Source organism: Hippichthys cyanospilos, chromosome 17 (assembly GCF_059441005.1).
Source record: "Hippichthys cyanospilos isolate Australia breed blue-spotted pipefish chromosome 17, RoL_Hcya_1.0, whole genome shotgun sequence".
NCBI classification, from domain to species: Eukaryota; Metazoa; Chordata; class Actinopteri; order Syngnathiformes; family Syngnathidae; genus Hippichthys; species Hippichthys cyanospilos.
The window spans coordinates 4,399,406-4,426,050 of NC_142385.1; the positions used below are offsets into that span (position 1 = coordinate 4,399,406).

General features: G+C 37.2%; 1 protein-coding gene and 1 long non-coding RNA gene across 2 annotated transcripts in view; one reads left to right on the plus strand and one right to left on the minus strand.

Moving 5' to 3' along the window:
- Nucleotides 1-26,645, minus strand: part of LOC148409276 (uncharacterized) — a 40,808-nt gene that overhangs the window by 13,932 nt on the left and 231 nt on the right. The gene's annotated exons all lie outside the window — the stretch shown is intronic.
- chrm3b (cholinergic receptor, muscarinic 3b) lies at nucleotides 637-25,901 on the plus strand. The gene is made up of 6 exons (XM_088439620.1): nucleotides 637-732; nucleotides 11,910-11,974; nucleotides 13,092-13,270; nucleotides 15,321-15,616; nucleotides 18,582-19,249; nucleotides 20,411-25,901. Exons 2-6 carry the CDS (start codon nucleotides 11,926-11,928, stop codon nucleotides 20,893-20,895), a joined length of 1,677 nt encoding a protein of 558 aa, XP_088295746.1. The 5' UTR covers nucleotides 637-732; nucleotides 11,910-11,925; the 3' UTR covers nucleotides 20,896-25,901.

Here is a 26,645-nt window from a genome sequence, read left to right on the forward strand (position 1 = left end):
TTAACCATCTAGTACTGCGGAAATATATTGATAATATTGGCTATTATTATTCTTTCTTTTAAATTTATTATAATTATTATTATTATTATTATTAAAAAAAAAAAACTGGCCAAAAAAATCCCAGGGCCTGTAACCTAATTTATGGTGTGTGATTAGTGGGATTTTTTTTGTTTGTTTTTACCCATTTGACGAATTTTCCAAGCACCCTAGACTCAAACAAATAATTTTTGCCATAAGATTTATTTTAAAATAATTTAAGATTTTGAAATAATAGGACAGGACAGTCAGGACACAGAAGAAACTCATTATATACTACTGCTCTACCACCTGTTATGGATGAACAGAACATGTAGGGTCTAACTGTTCTGGTCATTAAGAAATATGTAAAATAAAGTGGCTGTTTTTCAAGTATTGATTGTTTGCAAGAAATTGTAAACGAGGGGGAAAAACAACCTGCCGGAAGCGGGACTCAAACCAACCAACCAATAATGTTTACAAACTAAGCATATCATTGTTCATTGAAAAATTGAAAAACTGTGTGTGTGAGTGTGTGTATGTGAAGGGAGGGAGGATGGGGGTTCTCCAAAAGTTTGAGAACCACTGGCATAAATAAAGTTTAAAAGGCGGATCTGTCTGCTCCCGTCACACTGCCTGAGCACTCTGAGCAGGAAGGAAAACAGCATGGTTCACAAGTAGGGCTGAGTTTCAAGGAGGATATCATACGTGCGCCTGGTAAGTATTTATTTTTTCATCTTAACCACTCGTTTATTATACAAATTCAAGTGTAGGTTAATACTTTTGAGTTTTTTATGGTTTTATCATGGCAGTATTATCATACGGCCCATTATTTTGTATCGTATTACTTCCAAATATTACAGTTTTACGAGTACGTTTGCGATGAAACTATTTGACAGCAATCTGAGTATGTTGATGTGAATTGTTGAGTAAAAAGTACTGAAATTGTATGAGAAATGCTAGATTCAGATTCCAAAATACACAGCAGCAATTTCATAATCATGGTAAAATGGATAGTAATGCAAATAAGGCGCCCTGTTCTGACTTTACACCTACTGCTACACTGAAAAAAGTACACAATAACAGTCATTGGTGCAATGTTTTTGTTTCAACGCAAATTGTTTAAAAAATATTAATTTGCTGCTTTCAAGTGAACTATTCATGGCTGAATGTGTACACACACACACACTAATTTATATATATATATATATATATATATAAATACACACACACACACACACATATATACACATATACATACATACATATATACACACATACATACACACATACATACATACACTTTTTTTTTTTAAATTCTACTCAACTCACCGAATCTCACAGCTCAATTTAGACTAGGGATTTTTTTTCTAGATTATGTGGTTTTGCACAATACGTGGTATTTAACACGTCAAGTGAAGCTTCTGCCCAATTATGGATTGGACTCAAGGAGGCATTGACAATATTGGTAAGGAAAATTAATAAATGCCAAACTTTCATAAACCTATGGTTAAATTAGCCCGTTTTGCTTTTAACCAACTGGACATCATTTTCAGCCTTCAAACTTGATGCCGACAACATCCGGTAATGTCGGGTCGCAGTAGTCGACACTACCTGAATCGTAGATGCTCCCACATGAGGTAGGCGTAAATATTTATTCTGGATGCACCAGAAAATGTTAAAAAAATGTTGTTCAATAGTGGTGGTAGAAGTCTTTGCTTCGTGTGAAACTTGTGTAAATGTGTGCATTTACAGAAGAGTGAAATTAGATGCCTTGCGATTTCGCTTTAAAGGAAGTTAGCTTTGAAGGAAGCTAAATGATGCAAAGGTAGCTAACTTGGCCTTGCGCTACATGTTCCCCAGTCGGCAGTAAATAAAAAAATGTTTAGCTGTGAACAATGTCTCATTATATTATATAGAAACAGTGAACAAAGTGTGTATGTGTGCGTCAATGTATTTTGTCAGAAAACGTTTGCTCGTAATAACCTTTTTGACAGTCGTTTTACTTGGGATAGTCCTATTGGTGACTTTACGTAAACTTTATAGTTTGTAGTTGACACAATAATAATAAAACTAGTAATAATGACAATCATGATTGAAAACCTTAATTCTCCTTTATAATATCTGAATGTAACCTAAATTAGACATTCACTTGTGGTACGGAGAATGCTGCTACATGATATATGCTCCACAAATGGAGACTGATGTAATTTCACATGGGGTTGGTAATAATTCACATTATATTATGGAGTTGGGCAAAGTATATAGTGGGCCCCCAGGTTACGAACCCCCGGTCTTACGTATTTTTCATCTTACGACGTGGACCGTGGCGTTTTTTTTGTCCCCCTCTTACGCAAAAACCTTTCATCTTACGAACCATCCAACATGCCAGTCAGTGTGTCCGCACTATTTTTTTTGCTTTGCTGCATCAACAAAAACAACTTCTCACATGTCACGGAAATGCAGATATGCTATTGGTCGATTAAGGAAGTCACGGATATGCCGATATGCTATTGGCCGACGTCACGTCAATCACAGAAATGCCGATATGCTATTGGCCGAACTCCCTTATTTGCTTGATGGCGTGAGCTGGTCGGTGTGTTGTGAAGACTTTGCAAATGTTAGACATGGCTTCTAAAATTGCAAGTGGCGGTAAAGGAAGATGTAAGAGGATGATGACAATAGAAACAAAGCAGGAGATAATAAGAAAAATACGAAGGAGGCACACGCATAGTTAACCTTGCTAGTGATTATGGCCGTAACCGCTCGACAATTGGTACAATTCTCAAGAACAAGGAAACCATTAAAGCAAGCAAGGGTTCTAAGGGCATGACTTTCCTTGCCAGGGGAAGGACCTCGGTCAACAACAAAATGGAGAGGCTTCTTCTATTATGGCTTAAGGAGAAGGAAATCGCGGGTGATATGTTCTCGTTTAAAAAAAAAGTTCTCGTTAAAAAATAAGTTCCCGTTTAAAAACGTTCTCCTTTAAACAAAAAAGTCAGTTTAAAAAAAATTCTCATTTGAAAAAAGTTCTCGTTTAAGAAAAAAAAAAAAAAATCTGCGGATTCGTCTCTGCTCCCCTCCGCCTCCACCCACCACCAGCTCAAGTCACATCGCCCCAAAGGTAAATGTCATTTTTCCTTTGTATATTTATGTTATTAAATGTAACTGTACGGTAGATTATGTTACTAATTTTTAATGTGTATAAAAGTGTGATGTTTTTACCTAAGGTTTTTGCATGTGTTGCACTCATTCACTAATTAACATAGGTTTGGATTGCCCGTCATACGACGAATTCGAGTTACGAGCCCAGCCGCTGAACGGATTAAAGTCGTAACACGGGGGCCCACTGTCTTGGTAAATGAATGGGGTGTGGGTTATGAGGTTGTGCTTGAGACATGACAGTGTGAGGTTTCTCCACAGTTTGAGTGTTTAAAGGTTTCTTGCGTTTTGCAGCTTTGGACAAAAAACGTATTCACACCGGGCGGATGAGGCTGCCAACTACTTCACAAACTCTACTTCATACAAATTTGGATATGCACTTGTTAGGATGAGGCTAAGCTGCTGATGGTGGTGGAGGATGAGGCTGTGTGGGGGCTGCTGAATGTTCTAATGCTGGGCGTTCCAGAAGTGATGCCACTGTCAATGCCATTGATTAAGCATTTGAGAATTCATGTGTCAGTTATTGTTCCAGCAGGTTACAGTACGTTTCTTTACAGTTTTGTTGGTTTTGTAACAGTGCAAACACTAGATGGGCTTATCCAATAACAGGCCATAGCTCTGCAACATACTAACACTTTCCAAAGCCCCTGTTCTTATTTGGAAGATCATCCAAACATTTCAACATTTCAGTCATCAGTCAGGTCGCCAGTCATGTACATGCTCGAGTTTAGTCATGTATGCATTCAAATTCATCAGGGTACAAAGCTCTTTCTAGTAATTCTAAACTTGGGTCCTCTCCCAGAGGCCTGGGAGCTTCAGGGTTCTGCGCAGTATCTTTGCTGTTCCAAGTACAGGATTGCGTTTTTCTGGACTGAGACATTTCTCCTCCACCAATATGTCCAGTTGATCCGCCATCACTTTTCTATCTGTCTGTATCTTAAAATCCCACAGGATCTCAGCCCGCTCATTCTCCACCACCTTCAGCGGTATTTCCCACTTCAATCTTGGGGTTTCACCATGCTTGCCACTTGGTTATGTCGCTCCATGTATGCTTTCCCTGCGAGCATCTTGCATCATTGCAGTTATGTGCTGGAATGTCTCAGGACCTTCCAAGCCTAGACCTTGGGTCTTTTCTGGTATGGTAGAACTGGGCCTCTATTGCTATGGTGCTCAGGGCCTGTTCCTGTGCAGCCAGGATGAGTGCCTCTGCGCTGTCTTTCAGACCAGGTCTCTCTAACCATTGGTACTATTTCTTGATATCAGCCACTTGACAATGAGAGCTTTACAGCACCACTTGGTGCCGGATATGTACAATTACACCACACGGCAAAAACAAAGCCTGTTCCCCATGGTCATAGGCGCCCTTCGTGGCATCCCATGAGGTGCGTCGCACTATTCGATAAGGACTGATCTAAGCCCGTGTAACGCATGTATCCAGAAGTATAAAGAGTGTTTACACCCCCACCCCCCAGCTGTTTTTTTTTTCCCTCATTTTCCAAGGAATAATTGCATTTTTGCTTCTTTTTTTGTTATTACAGGAAAGGCTGGTATATTGAACCATGTAACCATAGCGGTATTTGTCACTGGGTGAGAAGATTCCTTGCACCAACATAAAGAGATTAAAATAGTCACTGAAGGAACACTTCGATCCAGAACAAATTTACCATAGGTTAAAAATATGTTAATTGCCCTGCATGCCTATATGACTGTAAAGCAGTTTTTTAAGTGTGTTTTTCTTGTACTGTAAATAAGGATATATCTAATTTTTCTGAATGATTTTAAAAGCTGTACTTGTAATTATTGACTGTGTAAATAAAGTATCTTTGTCCCTCATTCCAAATGTATTTAATCTTTTTAATTTAATTTCACATCAAAGGAAATCGATCCGCTTTGTTGGCTTCCATAGTACTGTATGTCAAAGGCTCGCTGTGCTGTGATATCACCAAGCAGCCAGTTCTGGAAAAACAAGTCTGAGCAGGAGGCCTCACAAGCAGTGACAAGCAGACCTATATCTATACAGTAATCCCTCATTTATTGCGGGGGTTGCATTCCAAAAATAACACGCGCAAAATGAAATCCGTGAAGTAGTCCGCTTTTTTTTTTAATTATTTTACAATGCAAAACTGAATGACAGAATAAAACCAAAAATCAAAACCAGTTTTAAAGGCCAAAATTGGTTAATTAGTAAATAATAAGTAAGTAATCAGTAATAAGTATTTCGTAAATATAGTAATACGAGGTTGGAAAATTATCACTTGCGTATTTCACAGTTCCAACTGTGCCTCTTTGACCTGACTCCGCACATTGTTATGGGTAATTGTTGGCGCTCTTTCTTTTTCTGAGCAAGACGATTTTTATAAACTCATATGCCCGGACATCGAATTAAAGCAAAGCCTCTTAAATCATAACAATACACTTGAAATTTCAATTTTTTACAAAAGAAATTAGGTAAAAGTCAGATTTCCAAATTTCTCCTTTGCTCTCTCTGTAGGCACACAACTGGTGTGTCCGTTTGCTCTCGGCACGCCTACGAGTCAAGTGATGGGCTCTCAGAGCCCAAGCTGTCAATCAATGTGCTTACAAGCACTTTCATAACGTGTGCGTGTGTGCTGAGCTAAGCGCACACGGATGCAAGCTTTTGGATCCTCTTGCCTTTTGTATTAATTGACAAATGAAACACCAATACAGTACAGCGTCAATATTTTATTTCTAGACAACAGTAAAGCCCCTGAGCCAATGAGGATTCAGAGCACAATGCACTGTGAGGAATATCTACACTGTAAAAAATACGTGAAGCAGCAAACCCGTGAAAGATGAACCGCGATACAGCGAGGGATTACTGTACCCCATATCTAGATTTAAAAAAAAAAAAAAAAAAAATCTATCCATCTATCTATCTATGGCCCCTTTACTAACATCGTTTTGTGTGTGTGGGGTGGTGTGTGTGTGTGTGTGTGTGTGTCTGGATATATATATATGTAAAAATAAAGGAAATTTATCACCACAATATGACACATCACCATGTTAGGAGAAAAAATGGCTGTGCTTTTGAGGTGTCATTTTCTTTTTTGATACATATCTAGATTTAAAAACTGCATTGCCTTTAGAGCAGAGTTCTGCTAATAGCAAAACAAACTTTACTTGTACACACACATATATATATATATATATATATATTATATAGGGTACAGTAATATATTTAACTGGTTATTATCTTGCAAAACAATATTTTACAATAAGTGAAATTATCCTTCAGCCTATTATACTGACTGGCTGATTCTCATGATATAAAATGACAAGAAAATAAATGGCAATTTTGGTTAAAAATGTGTGGTGGCTGCAGGTATTATTACATATTATTTGAGGCTTTAATTTCACAGATGAAGACATTTGACTAAATCAAAATGATTAACTAATTTTATTTATGTAAGTAATCTCTTGAAATTTACAGTATATTGATCCACTTTGCACCTGCTCCTTAGAGAAAATGAAATGGTGATTTGTTTATAGAGTATATCCTTTTAATGCAGGTGTTTATGTCTGTATGTGAATGGTTGGTTGTGTGTGTTGTTTTCTGTTGTTTAATGTTTGACGTTGTACCCCTTCTAAAACAAGATGGTTTATCAGAGTAATTTTTGTAATAAATTAGTGAAATTATTTTTTTTATATTGTCATCCTCACTTTAGAGTGTGTGGCTCAGTGTTGTTGTTTTTTTTTTTTTGCTTCTGTACTGAGTATTATAGGTTGCCAACCGCGGCTCATATTTATCATGATATGGGCTTCATTTGCGATTTTTTTTCCAGTTATACTTTGTGTTTGATGTACTGTATAGTTTTTTTTTTTTTTTCCCCACTGTGAAATAACCCACTGTGAAATAACTGTCAAACTATGTAACTTTTTGTCAATTTATGTAGTTATGTCAAATGCAATTGTCCTATTTCCTCTGAACTGAAAGTAAGATATTAACCCAAGTCATTGGTCCGTCCGTCTGTCCGTCCATCCATCAGTTCATTTTCTGCACCTGTCTTCATGAGGGTTGTGGATGAGCTGGAGCCGATGGATTTGATGATTCTGGCTTTAATTAGTACAGCCTGTAGTAGTAATGTCAACTTTTCTTTACAGGCTATGCTAATCTATACCATAATCAGCAATGCAATGGAAGCTTTCTGAATGAATGGAATGTTTGTGTTTTCTAGCTCCATGATGATTGATTGATTTGGTTGGCTTCATGAACATGATCGTGTGTTGTCTGCATAATTTTTATGAATGCGTGCATGTATTTTTTTATGTTTATTTGTAAATAGGGTTAATGTACTGTAAATTCATCATTTGTTTTGTAAATGCACCAGTTTTAACAAAAAATTATTTTTTCAAACTAGTTCTTGTGCAAGTGTCAAATGTGTCTGCTAAGAACAAAATGCATCAACATCAGTTTAATAAAACAATGCTGTAATAAGATACTAAAACGACATGACATTATGTATAGATTACTACAGCAGACAAGCAGTGGTGGAATAGCAGCCGACATGAAGCATAAAATAGCACTAGTAAAATGATTAACTCAATGGTCATTTTGTGTGCAAATCTGATTGAAAACTAACCATGATTAACATGTTTTTAACACGAGAATTACCAAGGTAGTCTGACTGTCTAATTCTGTAATGCCATAAATTGTTGTTAAAATAAAATACCTAGGAACTGAATTAAGGTGTAAATTTTGTTCAACGTCATTTTTTCAGTAAAATTTCAAAACACAAGAACACAGATCTTAGTATTACTATTTCAAATGACAATGACTTTCACTCTTGGCTAAATTTTCCCACTTTTTTTCTCCTGCTCTATTTGTTGTCTATGCTCTGTGATGCTAAAAGCTATACAGTAGAAGCTATACGGTATCTTTACTTTCAACCCAAGAGAAATGACAAATAAAAGAAAGACTGTGTCTCTCAGCTGTCCTGGGAACACTTGGGGATCCCCTCCAGAGAAGCTGGACAAGGTGGCCAGGAAGAGGGAACACGGAAAATGCTCAATTATTTTTTACACACAATGACTATTTCACACTTGTCATACTGTATAACAGGGGTGTCAAACTTATTTTTATCGTGGGCCACAGTGTAGTTATAGCTTCTGTCAGAGGGCCGGAAAAAAAAATCTAAAAATAGTCAAAAAAAAAAAAAAAAAAAAAAAGCATCCTTCACAGTCATTGCTTAAATTTTGACGCACCCCTGAATTTCTCTAAAATCCTGAAATTTAGGACTTAAAAATAGAAAAAGGTGTCTAATGAACGCCATTTTTGCTTGTTTACATCCTTACCTAGTTTTGAAATTAGAGGCTGGTAAAAACTGTTCAAAAGATAGATCTGGAACAGTTTTTTTTTTTTAAGACAATCTGCAAGTTTAGCTAGAAACTTGACATCTAATCAGCATTTGGCGGGCCACATAAATAGATGTGGCGGGCCGGTTCTGGCCCGCGGGCCTTGAGTTTGACACCTGTGCTGTATAAGCAGTTGGTTGGAGGACTGCAGAACCACATTGAACCAATTAATTCTGTTTTCAAGCAGGCTCTAAAAGTTCTCAACATGAAACCTTTTTGGCATTACCCTTGCAGCACACTGGACACAAGTTGTTAAATGGGGAATTTTACGTGTTTAAAGTTTTACATGCTGTTGCACCACCTCTGCTTTCCAACTTCTTAAACAGCAGACTTCAGCTGCCCACTTCAATCTGCTAGTCCCTTCTGAGGGGAAATAAAAAAAAAAAAAAAAAAAACATCCTTTGACCAGTCAACTAGGGGAAAACTCTTCTGTTCCTATTCATTGGACCAACCGGGCTGTTTTTTCGCGGGCCTTAAATGCCTTGGCAAGTTCCTGAAAGTTCAAAACTTAAGAAACCAGGAAAAATTGTTCTGCATACCTACATCTAGTCTTATTTAGACCAAACAGCCCATATCAGGGTTTTTGGTACCCTGTACTCCTGAAGCACCCTGCGCAGGACTCCCTGAGGGACATAGTCGAACGCATTTTCCAAGTCCAAAAAAACATGTAGACTGGTTAGGCAAACTTCCTTGCACACCCTCAAGGATCCTGCTGAGTGTGTAGCACTGGTCCACTGTTCCGTGGCTGGGACAAAAACCACACTGCTCCTCCTGAATCAGAGATTCTACATCTTGATGAACCCTCCTCTCCAGCACCCCAGAAAAAGACCTTACTAGGGAGGCTCTAAAGTTGCAACACACCCTTCGGTCCCCTTTCTTAAAAAGGGGAGCACCTATTAATGTTCACCAATCCGGAGGCACTGTCCCCGATGTCCACACAATGTTGTAGAGAAGTGTCAAACAGGACAGCCCAACAACATCCAGAGCCTTTAGGAACTCTGAGCAGATCTCATCCACCCCTGGGGCTCTGCCACTAAGGGTTGTTTTGCCCACCTTGGTGACTTCAGTCCCAGAGATAGGAAAGCCCACCTCAGAGTTTCCAGACTCTGCTTCCTCAAGAGAAGACGTGTCGTCAGATTGACAAGGTCTTTGAAGTATTCTGCCCAACCAGCTCACAACATGCCAACTGTCCCCACTGTACACAGTGTTAATGGTGCACTGCTTCCCCCCTCCTGAGACTCGATGTGGACCAGAATTTCGTCAATGCCATCCAGAAGTTGTCTTCCATGGCCTCACCTAACTCTTCCTACACCTGTTTTTTTTTTTTTTTTTTGCCTTGGGAAACACCGAAGCCGCACTCTGTCTGGCCAGTTCACACCTGCCAACTACCTGCAAAGTCCCACAGGTCAAAGAAGCGTGATAGGTCTCTTTCTTCAGCTTGGAGATTGGAGATTGCTGCCATTATAGGCACTGACCACCTTAAGGCCACAACAAAATAATTAAAAAAAAAAAAGTTTGTCGCGCTTCGTGTCGTGACAGCCTCGAGGACGTTCAACTTCTCACACAGGGGGAGGAATAAATCATGAAGGCTGGTTTGTGGACACTCAGAGGTAATAAATATGGCCCGCTGTGCTTTTACTACAAAAACAGAGCCAAGCAAAAACACTCACCTGACTTATACAGTAGAATGGTGGAGAAAAAACTGATTCCTTACAGCCATTTCCACCGTAGTGACATTTATGCAATGACGGGCGCAAAATTGTTCGACCCAGTTTATTTTTGTCATGCTTGAGCAAGATGGGAGAGGGTGTGGACCCAGAAAGAGGGAAGCTCAAAAATGATCATTTAAAGATGAGAAAAGAAAACACAAATGTCAACTACCTACAAGGTAACAAACAAACAAACAAAATATCTCAAATAAACTCAGTATAAAAAGATACAATTCTAAACTTTGGAAAACACCGGCACCTAATTCACAAGGACAGCAAGAAACCGACAGAAACTTGCACTTCAACATGGAACACGTTGACAATGACCCGACAAGCACTGAAAGGAAACTGGAAACTAAATACAGTACACGCACAAGAAATGTGACTACACAGAACAACTAGACAAGAAAGAATTGGAAGTGGGAGCTGATTGGAAAGTGTGTGAAAAGTTAAGTGAGCAAAGGGGGAGAAACATAAGTGCGCAGAGAACGAGATGTTGAGAAAGAGATGGAGGGGTATTGTGAGTGAATAATGAGAGATTTTGAGCAAGAAAAATAATTTTCTGTGCTCAAAATCTTTCATTGCTCACTCACGATAGTGGCACCAATATAATTCCATACTGCGTGAGCATAAGGGCAAGCAAGCTACGTGACACCTTACCATAGTGATGAACATACAGAGTGTGACCACGGATGTATAACAAGCCTTAAGCCGCATGAACCTCTTACTGTTTCACAGTTATCTGTAGAGGCACTTGGGGCGGTCCAAGCAGATTCTAGGAGTAGCAAATGCCCTCCTCCTCCTTTCTCCCAGTGTCCTTCCTATGCAAAGCCCTTTAGGTCGCTCAAGAGCTGATGGTGCTTTTCATAATTCCCTCCACCTTAACAAAGGTGCCAATTCCAGCTCAAGAAAAGCATCCCAGAACATGATGCTGCCACCACCATTCTTCACTGTATGTAAGGTGTTCTGTTGTAATGAGCGGCACTGTAATTTGTGTGAATCATTCCTCTTGAAATGAGGACAAAAGGTGAAAAAAAAACCACATGTGCGTAATATAGCCCAGACAAAATTAAAATAAAAAATAGGACAATGTTGTCACATGTACTAGACCACCAATACTGCCAGACATTCTTGTCAGTTTCTTGACAGCTGTGTTGTTTTCTTTTTGTCTTTTCATTGGCTTTTCACTAAGGTACAGTACAACATCCAGTTTCTGGCAACAGCATTGTATCATACCTTCTCCATGTGATGATGACTTCCTTCATTGTATGCAATAGCATAATCCAACTACTGAGCAATGTTGTTTTATCCTTTGTTTTTCTTTTTACACTTTTACTGCTCTTTTATTGATTCTTTTGTGCAATGAGATCCCCCTGCTAAAAGGTTTCTGCTAATCATGTCATGTGTGAAGTCAATATAAGAAATTCAGGAAACGCAAATAAGGACATCTGAACGTTATTTGTGTTTTATGAGATGCACTTTTAGTAGTGGCAGGTGTATGCTGACTTTCAATAAACATGAACTTGAGTGTGATTTGAAGGTAATTTTAGAATAGTGTCACTTTTCTTGACCATTGAATGGATGAAGGAAGTTTCATTCATTTTGCCTCTTACGTTTTTTTTTTTCTCTATTCTATTCTTTTTTCTTTAGATGCCTGTTGATCATTATGGATGACACCTCAAGCTCTGATGCAGTCTTCATTCCAGCTGCTTTGGGTACTGCCTATGTTTAATATTTGAAAAACTACGACTGCAGATAAAAAGCTGAGACCGCAAATACTGCCAAGGGCCACACATTAATCCTTCATATATAAAGAAGCACCATCAATACCGAAAATCTGTGAAGTAGCAACCATAATTTATTGTATTATTTACATATAGTTATATCTATATCACTAAGCTGAAAACAATTCCAATATTTGGCTGAAACATGACTGATTTATCAAGTATTTATTTTAAAAATATAAATATAAATCAAGCTATTAAAAGCCATTACAGCATGTACCATGTTGAAGTACTGGCATGTTGGATGATTGCATATCTATCTATCTACAGTATCTATATATATATATATTTTTTTTTTTTTTAATGGCATAATTCAGAGTAATAACTGATTAAATATGACCTTGAGGCCCAAAATATAATAATAAATTCTGAAAAGAACTTGAATAGGGCCAACTTCCTGTTGAGTAGGGCTCCAGTTATGTATTGTAGATAATGGGCTGTTAGATATGCCTCTAACTTGCTTGGGTCTTAATAATAATAATAATAATAATAATAATAATAATTATAATAACCCTGATAAACCTCTGATTTAGTTTGATTTAGTTTCCCTGGAAAGTCACATTTTTGTTAATGCAGCAAAACAGACAACCTACTAATGCTTGACCCACATCGGGCAAACTTGTTAAATACTTGTTTCCGCTTTTGGGATCATCCGTCTTGAATGTTATCCATTCATCCATTTTCTACAGCCACATATCCTCACAAGGGTCGCAGGCTTGCTGGTGCCTATCCCAGGTGGCTTCCTAATTAAAGTTTTATGGAGCTATTGGATTTGCATATTACATTATAATAGATTCCTTAAATTTCCAGATACAAAAATATCCAAAGCTTTCAAAATAAATGCGCACTCAATAGATTTGAAAGCTTCTATACTTATTTTATTTGTAATATGTCTGCCAGTCAGAAAACCAGACCGAGTTTTCTCTATTATATCATTTAGCGTTTTGTTTTAATTTCTGATCTAAACAAATTTCCAGAATTTTACAATCATTATTATGGAGTGATTATGGTCTTATTTCTTATGCTGTTTTTTTTCTTTCCATTTTAGATGGCCCATTCCACCAAGTTGCCATATTGTCTGGTAGTGAAGGTTGGTGGAGAACCCATGAGTTCAATACCAGTCATATTAATTGGCATGGGGCAAACTTTACGGAATCACCTGGAAATCGGACACTAATCCAGGCAGCAACAAACTTTGACCCATTGGGAGGACATACAGTCTGGCAGGTAACATTTATATGATGAGGCATTTTCAAAGACAAAAAGCATTAAGAATTCTGATGTGCTCCAATTTATTTATTTTTTTTTTGAGCGATTTTAAAATAATCAAAATATACCTCCTCTCGCTAACAGCTGTATTTTTTTTTAAATAATGATTTAAATGGATTCACCCATATTTATTTACTTTGAATAATTATATGAACACAAAGTAAATATGTGAACATTTGATTTTTGAGTATTTTGTACAGTTATTAAATACAGTTTCTTTTTCTCAGGATTGAGTTGAACTTCACTGTGTGCCAAATTATTAAGCCAGAATTGTTCATTTTTCTATTAATGAAGTCTATGTTGAATAGATTTTTATCAATAATTAGATGAAAAAAATACTAAGTACCAATACCACTAGTACCAGTATTTCTGATACAGACCCCTAGGCAAAAAACAAAATAAAAAAAACAGATCATTTTATTTATTTCAATAGACAGTGTTCCTACAAACTATTAAATTAACGTCAAATTCTAATTTCTTAAATTTAATTTGCAGTTCATAAATGCAAATCTGCTCGAAAAGAGAGTCGAAAGTAGTTTTAGCTGACATCACGAGTAATGTACCTTGAAATAAAACCTGGTATCAGCCTGATAGTGATACTTGATATCGGTACGATCCATTCTTAACAATAATAATAAAAATGAACCAGAGCCCTTATGATGAAAAACATTGCGTTTTCCTTGTCTGGATGTGAGTCACTTGGGCCCCCCTCCGAAGCCAGGCCTGGAGATGGGGCTGAGGTGGACACTGTGTAAGCTTTAGACCGTTTTTCACTATGGACAGCGGGAGCTGCTGGAGGTGCTGCATTTACCATTGTCCTTAAATATAACAAACATGGCAGCCTCCAGAGCAGTGCCACCCCCCATGTACTTAATATAATTCAATGGTAACTAGACCTATGGTTATATTTAAAACATACTGTTGGTCATTAAGAACACATTTATTCGCAACTTTTTGAAATTTATAATCATTTAATTATAATCCCATGCCAATTTACAAAAACTGATCTTTGGAACTGGCAAGCGCACCAAAATAAAGCAGGTTTCTTTTGAAAGGTGAACTCTTAATATTTTCTCTTTCATAGTCAATGGTTTGAAATGTGGATCTATTTGTCTGTATTTGGTACATGCAGCATCCACTTCAACTTGTGGGCCTGGAAGGGGGCTCCTCCCACCTGTGGTCCCTTCTGGAGGTTTCTGATTTTCCCGATTGCGGTTTTTGAGTTTTTCCTTCCCCTTCTGGGAGCTTTGACAGGCGATGCTGTTGTGTATCTTACACCAAAAAGATGTCTCTGTATGACTTCTTTTTTCGAAAGAAGTCTTGACATGACCTCTTTTCATCTGTGAAGCCCTTTGAGACTTCGGTGATTTAGGGCTATACAAATAAAATTTGATTGATTGATTGATTGATTGAATGGTTTTATATTTTCAATAAAAGATGCTTTGCACAAAATGTATTGCTTTTTTTTTTAATTGATAATTGCATTCTCTGGGAAGGAAAAGGCATTCCTTGTCTCGGTGATTGATATGAAAGAGTCATGAACATGTGTTCATACAGATTTGTAATATACAAAACTGACAGACGGACTCAATATTCCGAAATGACACATGGCCTTTAAGGAAGAATGTTTCTTACACACATTCAGACATTAAGACAATCAGATGAGCTAATGTAGAACAAAAAAAAAAAAAAAAACAATTAACTCATGTATTATGCTCTCTTTTGGCAAGTAGGTAACTATTGAACATTTGTGATACGTTTAGTGTAACATTCATTTTTTAGACTTTGTCTCCTAGGATTTTTGCTACAAAAACATGTTAAGCCATAATTTTTAGGAAATGTGAGTTGGTTATTCCTATTTTCAACCGTCACTGAGATAACAGGCAACATGACCTAAAAGACTTATGAAACACCCTAAGCCTCACTTCTCACTGAGAGTATACAGTTAAAGTATGCGGTACATGATGTAATTATTATTGTGTTTTGTTTTTTTTCTTCCCATCTTCAGGTTATTGTAATTGTCTTCCTCACTGGATCACTTTCACTTTTTACCGTTGTTGGGAACATCTTAGTTCTGCTGTCCTTCAAGATCAACAAGGCGCTGAAGACTGTGAACAACTACTACTTGCTGAGCTTGGCATTCGCTGACCTGACCATTGGCACTTTATCAATGAACTTGTATACCACCTACATCATTATGAATCAGTGGGCTCTGGGACCAGTGATCTGTGACTTGTGGCTCGCAATCGACTATGTAGCCAGTAATGCTTCAGTCATGAACCTTCTTGTCATAAGCTTTGACAGGTATGTGTGTTTCTTAAGTAAGACCTACTTTGTTTAGATAAGATTATTGGAAATATATAAGTGTTCTCTCGTTACTTCGCGCTTCATCTTTCGCGCCCTCAGTGACTGGCCAGGCAATCCGTCAATCAGCTCACGGGCACTCCTTCAGGAGACATGATTGGCTTCCAGCGTGACATCCACCAATGAGGGTAGGAAATGTGATCCACTCAGGAGTTGTAATCTACTCCTGTCCTCATTGGTCGATATTGTGCTGGGAGCCAATCACATGTCTTGTGGGAGTGCCCGTGAGGTGTTTAACTGATTGTCTGGCCAGTCTTGTCCAAGCTTTTTACTGTGTTACCAATAGTCTCCACCTCACACTTGAGTGGGAATGTGCGGCGGGGGCAATGCGGTGAGGACAAAACAGAGCGTTATCGTAATAAATTGGAATTTCGAGTGTAAACTGAGTTTCCCTGTTTGGTCAGCTTTCGTTTTCTCATGTGAATAACTCATTACCATACTGTATCTTGGATGTTTTAAAATTCTAAGCTCTTTTTGAACACAAGAGATCTATGTTCTTTCCATTTTTTTCCACCCATCCAGCGTTTGCACAACGCACGACAAGAATGCATGCAAACAAACATCAATAGTGAGCCCTGGCTGACCGCATAAAAGTCTGTCAACCGAAAGTCTGCCACTCAGTACCTTATTGCGATCGCTCTTTATACAGTTTGTAGTTCATTTTTTCATGGCTGGTTGCCTGTTGATCATGTCGGTCAAGGCTGCAGTTTTCTCTGCCCTCCAGTGGCTGCGAAGCTTTTATTGGTTTTTCAACCTTGTGTCGCCTTGTTGTTGTACAACCTTTGGCTTCACTTCATGGAGTGAGACTGGAGATATTTCTGCTGTACCATTTTATGTACTTTTTGTGTAGTTTATCAACATTTTTTAATTTCTTTCATTATCTGTGCTGTTTTCATTAACTAAATCGTAATACTTCATTTGATAAGATTTTAAAATAGGAAAACATGAAGAAATATACGATTTAATAAAAGTGTTGAAAAGAAAAAGTAACAAATACTATTTCCTAAGTGGAAGCAACTACAAATCGTGGGTTACAGTTTTTCTCCTTTCGTTGTGCCCACTTCTTGAAATGGAAATGAAATACTTAATACAATACTCCAGACTTACAATTCTGTAATTACTGCCAGGCTTCACACCCAGTTGGAACAGCATCCAAAGTTTGACATTCCACACACTGTATTCATACTGTCAATGAAATGTTAAATTTTATTCACGCAAAAAGAAATACAAACAAAAAATAGAAAATACCGGAAAAGGGGGGAAAAAAAAAAAATCTAGCCTGCAGCCCTGTACATAAAATGAACCAAAGAAATCGTATATGGTGTTGATGGTGTTATGTTCCTGACCCATTTTGACACCAGAATAGACTGTATGCATGACTCACACAAAATATGATAAAAAGCAGCCATTAGACTCTTATTTAACTAAAAAGGTTTCAAACAGCAGGATGTATTAATTTGAAAAAGATAGCCTAAATATGGCAAACTCATTGGTGTCAAATGTCCTTCCGGCCCAGGAGGATGACCTTCAATTTGGCTCGCATGATTATTTCGTAAAGCATTAAAAAAAATAAATAAAAGGGACAAAACCCATTAGTCCACTGTCTTTAATTCTGTAATGCCCTTGCATGTGCCAAAAGGGTTCACTCAGTCGTGGTTCTGTTTGATCGCTTTTTTAATTGAAACACAACTCACACTTGTTCTCGATAACTGACTTCCTCAGTCAGACTCCGCAGTATTCCTCAATTTTAACAACATTTCAATACACAAAAAGTCTTAATTTTTCCAAGCAATGTCCAGCTCAGCACTGCGACTTACAAACAAGATGCCAGTTGCCATGCTTGTGCGAAATAGCTTGCAGGTAAAATATTTCAATCACCCTAAAGACATTCGCAATAGCCCTGAGTCATTTGGGCCATTATCAGACATTCAGCTTTGATCTGTGTTGTATTATAAACAATCAGTGTTCCAGTTCTTTACTTTATTTACAGCTCAGCAATTAGCTCAGAGCGCCAGTTTTTGGACGTGATCTCAGAACTACTTCTTCGTTAGTATTTTAAGATGTCTTTACGTGTGTGCCATCCAGCGTCCAAAATGAGACAGAATCGCACTGTTTAATCCTGTTCAATACTTTGTACATCATTGCACACTTTGCAAAGAAGTTATACAACCACAGATTTTTATTTGAGCCTTTATCCTTTTCTGGATCTTTGTATTTCATTGTATTTATTTATTTATGTTTAATTCATCTTGTGTTCTATAAAAAATATGTATCTCACAAATATATTGAAAAATAGATCATAGAAAAATTCCTTTCATAACATTAAACTTAAGAAAAATGCTATATTGTGATACATACACAACCAAAAAGAAGTTATTTTGCTTAATATTTTTAATTTACTTTTCAATAACATATTTAGAGTTAAACCTTTGTATTTACTTGAAATTGGGACAAGGCTGGCACTCATCTTATTGACATTAACTGTTTTTTGTGATTTATAGCATGATTTTACCTGTGCAGCCTGCTTTGGATTATATTTTGCTTAATGCGGCCCCTGAGCTAAAATGAGTTTGACAGATCTGTAATTGTAGGCTATTTGTTCAAAGATACACTGAGATGCCTGTGACATACTAAGGCACTTGCAATTTCTTGAAATCAATAAAAATGACATTCCGTTTTGAACATTTGGTGGTGCCTTCGGGATTTTCCAAGTCATTTTGAGAACGTAATTTCTGTTTCAAGAAATGGGCCGAACCAATGGAGGAAATATGCATTAATAGTGAAAAAGTGATAGTTGGATGCGTTGAACTGACCAAGGATTATTATTGCTGTTGCTGAGAAACAAACATAGCAATGGTGTTCCATTTTTTTCCAATGGGTAATCATGGTCTTTTTTTCCCTTTAGGTATTTCTCTGTTACCAGGCCTTTGACCTATCGCGCCAAACGCACAACCAAACGAGCCATGACCATGATTTGTGTAGCGTGGTCGATATCTTTCATTCTTTGGGCCCCAGCCATCCTTTTCTGGCAGTACATCGTTGGTGAGCGGACAGTGCCACCGAACGAATGCTTCATCCAGTTTCTGTCTGAGCCCATTATTACATTCTGCACTGCTATAGCGGCATTTTACTTACCAGTCACTATAATGACAACCCTGTTTTGGAAGATCTATCAGGAGACAGAGAAACGTGCCAAGGATATACAGGGTCTTAAGGGCTCTGGAGCAGGAACCAGTCAGACTCAAAGTCACAGGACTGACAATAGTGTGACCAAGAGCCAAAAGGAAAAATCAAACACAGCATCGACAAAACAAATGAACTCAACAAATGACATTGAGGAAAATCAGCTTCCTTCAGACAACATGAAAGACAACTTGAATATTCCAAGAGGAATGAAAACCAGAGGGAAGTGTAATGCATTCTTTTACCAATTTTCATCACATTTATTCCGTGGTTTCAAAAGGGCTGACCACACCACCTCAGCAGAGCAGAGTTGCCACAACACTTCAAACAAGAATGATGCTTCAGAGGAGGAAGAAGTAAATGATGCAGACCAAACAAGACTTTCGTCAGGTTGGCTATAGTAATATTACCTATTGTTGAGCATGCTTGAAGCAGGATTGGATTCAAGCCTACAGTATACAGTGTTCCCTTGCTACTTTGCGCTTCATCTTTCGCACCCTCAGTGCTTCGCTTTTTTTTCATGAAAAAAACAATATTGCAGAGAAACACACCATAAAGGTTTCCTCCATGGATTGACTGTAATCGCACATGCCATGGGCACTCCGACGTCGATTTCGAATGGAGCCCGTAGCTGACATGTAAACATGAAAACAATCAGTGTTCCAGTTCTTTACTTTATTTACAGCTCAGCAGAGTTTACAACCAAAATTCTAATTTTCAATTTATTACAACAGCAATGCAAACGTTTTCCCAACACGTTCTTTCGTCCTCGCCGTACTCCCTCAGCCGCGCGTTCTCACTCGCATGTGAGATTCACTCAGCGCTAGCTACTGTAGTTAACAGTCAACAGCTAGGTCAAGACTGGTGAGGCAGTCAGTAAATAAGCTGATGGCTACTTGTACAGGACACTTTATTGGCTCCCGGTGCAACATCGACCAATGAGGGCAGGAGTGTAATGCAACTCCTGGGCAGGATCAGATTACAACTATTTCACGGATTTCACTATTCGTGGGGGGTTTCCGCTCCCCATTAACTGCTAAAAATGAGGGAACACTGTATGTGACTTTTTGTAATCTCTCATATATTCCATACCTAAGTTTAATATGTAGGTTAAACGCTACACACAGTATAGATGGCCTGCGCTAACTTTTACCTGATTTATTAAAAAATGAGTTACCTCCCCATTACCTAAACATCTTGCTTTTTCAATGATCAACATCTCTCCAATGTAAAACATTAAGACCATATATATGCTTTCAGAGTTTGACTGCATCTTTTCTTAAGATTCACTGTTTTTGCACTAAATGGCTGCATTAAATTGGCCTGTTAAAGTTACATTGTATTAGCAGATTTTGGGAAGTATGAAAATTTACATTTGGCAGAGGCCTGCTTTTGAGCTAAGGATATTTGGATGGGTATATTTGCCCCTTTCATGCTGCCACGCATACATTTTGCGAATGGGAAGCAAAAAAAAAAAAAAAGAACTGTATCACAAATGTATCCTATGACATACATATGAACTATGAATCATGTCTTATTTGTTCTTTCTAGATGGAGAGAAGAGTAAAAGGGCAAGGGAGAAGAACATAAAATCATCAGAGTCAAAACATTCACTGCCTTCTGACACATCACCCGAAAATATATCCATGAAAGATGTGAAAAGGGTTGCATCGAAGGCCAAGAAAGAGGTGAATAAATGCAAGAATGAAAAAAAGGCAAATGACAAGAAAGCAGCACGGACACTGAGTGCCATCCTTTTGGCCTTCATTATGACTTGGTTACCATACAATATAATGGTCTTAGTCAACACCTTCTGCCAGGACTGTATACCGGGAACTCTTTGGGCACTGGGTTACTGGTTGTGTTACGTTAACAGCACTATCAACCCTATGTGCTACGCCCTGTGTAACAAGACCTTTCGAACAACATTCAGGGATATCCTAATATGTCAGTGGAATCAAAACAAAAACAAGCCTCAATTCAATAAGAGAAATGTTGCAGCTTGCCAAAAAAAGAGATCAAATGTAGATGTATGATTCAAACGTTACAAAAAGAAATAGGACGTTAAAGGATTATGAGTACGAGTCAGTTTTAATGTCAATTTATTCACACACTAGCCACATCAATGTATCAAAATTACATTCCTCGAATTCAGGGTCGGCTCGAGCCAAGGCGAGCTCGACAATTTTGATACGCTTAAAAGAGAGGTTGAAGTTTTAATATATTTAATAGAATGTTACACAATTTAAAATATAAAATGTAACACTTTCTTTACTTCATGACAGTTTTATGACTCCCAAAAAATAATGCGCCACTTGCTTTTCAACATTTAATTGCACAAACCAAACGGAGCAACGCCTCTTTTAGCCTTTCATTTGCAGCTAGATATTTTGAATAATTTCATCATACTTACACACTTGTCTGAGTCAAACCAATAAATTTGTCCCTCCCCCCACTGTAGCGCCATTCATGCAGAGGAGTAGCATTAGTTATTATCATTTATAGTAACAATACTTCGGAATTGCTTTACATTTTAATCTGTTAGCTGTTTTGTGTTCACGGTTATTTATCAAGTCAGGGCAGTTTCTCTAATTGAAAGTGGTACATTTACACAGCAGATTTTATCAGGACTTTATCATTGATCAAGTGATATTCTTCTTTTGTCTCCGGTTTTAATGTCCCTCCTAGATTAACAGAATTTTGTCCCAATGCGCTGGGTCAAATCCTCCTCAAGAAGTTTAATTCCTTATTTTCAGCACTGGCTATGACTTGCATCTAGTACATTGGCATTTGCCATTAGATTCGGGACTCAAAACTAAATTAACAAAATGACAGCAAAAAAAAAAAAAAAAAAAAACAGCAGCTAATTTGTTATCAAAAAGAAGTGTAAGTAGAGTAACAAACACATACACAAATGTGTTAATGCATGAGCAGCCACAGTTGTACTCATGTTCCACTTTTATCCACAACAAATGCGACTGTCATGCATGGGTCTTTTTAGTTGATCAAATGATTATTTTTTTTTTATTTATTTTTAGTTTGTTAAATGATTTTTACGTGATTTTCTTCTTGCCCTTTAGAAAGACTTTGTTCCCCTACAAAATATCTCAATATGTTTCAGTATCATTTTTTCCACATACCATTTAAAGTGCAATTACCAGATTAATAAATTCAGAAACGTACAAGAGTTTAATCGGACATTTGAGAGTTAAATGAACGCGGATGACGCAGTCTGTCAGCCATTACTCTGCTTGGACAGGACAGTTGATTCAAATAATATTTCAAAAAAAAAATTACTTGCTCCTCGTCACCTATTTAATTAGTTTTTATGTTTCGCTCTTCTTTCGTTTTGAATTAAATGTTAGCGCTAATACTGTTGAAATAATACATTCAAATATAATTACTGGATATTAAAGTTGAGTTTCCTCCGATGTTTTGGCGCTCTCTAGTGCCCGATACACTCAGCATCTGCTTATCTCGGCTAACGGGTTCTTGCAATCTCCCGCGTAGACACAAAATAGCAAGAGACACCATTAACAGTCAAGTCGCAGGTACGATGTGTAATAGGAGTATAAAAATGTCTTCATTACGGTACATAGTGTCTCTTGAGGTATTAGGCTCAAGAGGCGATTAAAACATATAACAGGCAATAAATCCCCAAAGAGTCTAACGAAAACAACAAGTATGTAAATTAAATGAATAGCTCGATGTATTGTGCGGTGAAAGAGGCAAGAAGGAGCTTACCTAGTACGAAGTATTATTTACAAATATAAGTTGGGTAGCTTTGGGATTTAAGGCATGCTTACCCTAAAACAGTGGTTATCAACCTTTTTTCAGTGATATACCCCCTGTGAAATATTTTTTCAGCCCTATTAGTGATTGGAAGTACCCTTTAACCAGTGCAAAGCATTTTTGGATTCAAAACAACAACAACAAAATACTTAAATTAAGCCATGTCCGATCCATTAAACTGTAGAACCTTTCATACATAATTTGTACTGGCCCACAAAAACAAAAAAAATCAACATAAAATGTCCCCTTTTGGATCAAAGAAATAACAATGATTACATATTTTTTTACAAAAAAAAAAAAAAAAAAAAAAAAAAAAAAAAAAAATCAACAAAGTGTCAGACTTGAGAACTAACCAAAATAAGTAAATATCTGTCCATGGAATAATACTATTAAACATAACGTGTCCTATTTTGAGATTAAAATGAAATATTTGTTCACAAAAATAGATCATTAATTTATTATTATATATTTGTCCGCAGCAACAAATAGTGTCCTCTTTTGGGGGAGAATCTGTCATTTATAAAATAATTAAATTGATTAACCTATTGAACATGAATTTGTTCTCTGAACTTATATTTCCCAGAAATATTGAATTACTTCAATAATTATTTTGAAATGAGTTTTGCATGTTTGTTTATTTTATTTAAAATCTGGACTACCCCCTTGAGTTCCTTCAAGCCCTTAAAAACAGACCTGTTCTGTGATCCTCAGAAATTTCTATACACTGAGCAAAGCCCCCAGAAATATTCTTAGACCTGCAGTTTAAAATGTAAGCTTTATCAACAAATTGTTGATACCAGAAATGTACACCATTAAAATATATGCAGATGTGCCTCAATACAATTGTTACACTGCAACAGTTCAGAACCAGGAAATGTAATCCTTAAGTACTAAATCTAGAGGCGTTATAAGTGTAATCAATATTGATTGAAATGCTGAGTTACTAAATTATTGTGATATTTTTAACATTAATGGATCACGGGTCAAATTGACAGATGAATGCTGGCAGATAGAAACAAACATCAAACGAAAGTTAACTATAGAGTAATATGGATGCTATTTGCCAAAACATATGTTTGTCATTTTCATTTGATGGAAAAAATAAAATCCTAAAACAACATGGTTGTGTTTAGCATGTCAATCTCTCAATTAAGCAGTTACAAAGGTTAGCATCGCCTCACCAATTAACAATATGTGTACATGTAAAATCCAACTGCTTATTAATCTTATTGTTGTCATATACGATTATTATATGTATGTTAATTTATCTGGTTCCTTTCATTTTATTTCTTTATCTTCCCTCTGTCAACTGCTTATGGAACCACTTCTACGATTGGCCAGCAGGTTTCATTTCAAAAGAAAGTGTCAAAAATCATACATGATGTAACTCAGAACCACTATGTCAAAATTACAGTGACGATTCAAATGACATCGCATGCCCTTAATACTCAATTTAAATAATGTATTTCTCCATGTACAAGTTGAGTTTTTTTTTTCCCCTCATTTTCAACCCCCATATTCCAGAAGTCAACTTATACCCGCATAAATCAAAACAGAACATTTTTTTCCACGTCTGTGTTTAAAAAACATTTGGATGGGAAATAAGTAATATCGTATCATTTACAAGGCATAAAAAAAAATTATATATATAGGTCACTACAGTTCTATTGGTCAGCGTCTCCTCACGGAGATGGTGGTCTGCTATTGGTCGGTCTCACTTGTTTCAAAATGGCGGAACGGTAAAGCTTTGTTCAATTGTGAGTGATTACAAAACCGTATTTATAGTGCATTTTACTGCTTAATTCAAAGTTGAAAGGGTTAGCCATGGGTCCCAAGATTGCTAGTGATGTGAAAGAGAGAAGAAGGAGATAACTCTTAGGGAATCTGGCCATAACAAGCGGCACTCAAAGATAAATAAATCATTTCTATATTCTTTATTTATGATGTATGTTTTCTGATTGTATACATGTATATTATATATACGCAGCATTTACTATACTATTTTGGTAGCAATTTTTAATATGGACGTACAATGTTGACGTTTTTACCTGGGGTTCGAAGGTAAAGAGAGCTCCTCAATGTGCTACGGTGCATTTAAAAAACTTTTGGGAACATGGTATTTATTCGATAGTCTGACATCACAGAAGGCGTATGTGTGAAAGTCACGAACCGCCACTGATATCTATCTATCTATCTATCTATATACATACACACACACACACACACACACACACACACACACACACACACACACCACTCGATATAGTATGCATCCGTTTAAGCATATTTGCACTTTCAAATGCACTACCTGTTGAAGAGTATTGAGGATATTTGTGCAAATCACGAGCAGGAATGAAAGGACGTCCTGAGAGGAGCTATTTGGCGTGTAAAATAGCGACGATGACTGAGGACTTTTAGATGAATTCACGATTTAACTGTGTCAAAAAATAAATAATTGAAACCTCACATTTTCTTTCTGTTGCAACATTAGTTTCAGCATTTGAGTCTACGCACGCGTACCTTGCGTCAGACTTCTCATTTTCACCCCACCCCTTTCCCCCATAACGGCAACATTATGTTAATTGATATATAATGAAGAAATGTGTCTAAATGTAGTGTAATTTCATCATACATATGTAATAATATAATAACACACACCATGTGTTTTATTTGCACAGCCATGTTATGTGTAACCACTATAGTCAAGGTTAGACGTTCTCTGGCCTTTTTGTAAAATTCACCCAAATTGAAGTTAAAAAAAAAAAAGGAGGGGTCGACTTATACTCGAGGTCGACTTATACACGGAGAAATACAGTACATACAAAAGGGTCACAATTTGTGAGAATAGTGTGCCTAATGTGCCTAACAGAAAGGATCATAAACATCAGTGATCTTTTTTATGAATTCCTTAGTTTTGGAGCTGTTTGAAGTACAGCACTCCATTTTGTTTTGTGAGAGTTCCATAAAAATGGTAGACACTTGTCATGTTGTTAATTAATGATATGTCTGTATGAGTTGCTCCAAATGAGTGTTCAAATATCTTGCTTAAGGGGATATAACATAAGACGTGTGACAACAATGTTATTCTTAAGCCCCTCTATGTATATTGTATTGGTTGTTAGCATTAAGATCCACTAACAAATATAAACTGTGTTTTATGTGGATGTTGGGTTTTTTCTTTGTCTTAGTTTAGTGTGACAGTGAAGTTCAACTGGAGTGGCAATAAAATATTTGATGCAAATTTGAAAAATGGTTTGAAAGATACTGCTTTTTATGGTGTTAACTGCCAAAATACAGCATGCATATCAAGTTAGCGAAGACCAATGTGTGGTGAACATGGACTACATTCAATTTTTCAGCCTTGAACAAATTCTATTCATGTAAACAACTAAGCTTCAACAAGACTGGCAAATCACCAGAAAGTATGCTAGGAGAGACCTTGTTCAACCAAACGGAGCAAGACCAAAAACCTGCACCATCAATGGGCGACATCCTCTGTCAAGTGTTTGAACTTTTTTGCTGTGCTTCTCCCACACTTGAAGGGGTGGTACCAAAGCTGAGCTTCTAACTGGGCTCCACTCAATGACCAGACTCTTGTTTTTCCTTTTTTATTTTGATTTTCTTCAATCCTTCTGTCTTGTTGGTCACAGGTGAGCCTTAGCCGTAGCCACACGCATGACCGTAGACGTAGGCTAGGCCACAAGTAAAAAAAAAAAAAAAAAAAAACTTAAACAAAACAGCAACTCTTTTCAAATCCCTTATAAAACAGATACACCATATAACAATCAAAATACACAGTACGCGTTTGACATTAAACTACCACTGCCTTAAAGTTAGACTACCCACTTTTAAATTAATTAACGCGCGAATGCAACAAAGAATAAAACTTCAGCAAGCCACGAACCACAATACACACGCCGAATGATTTAGCGCCCCCAGTCCGTGCCTATTTCCGCCACCGCACAACCATCGAATGCGCGACGCGGAGGAACAA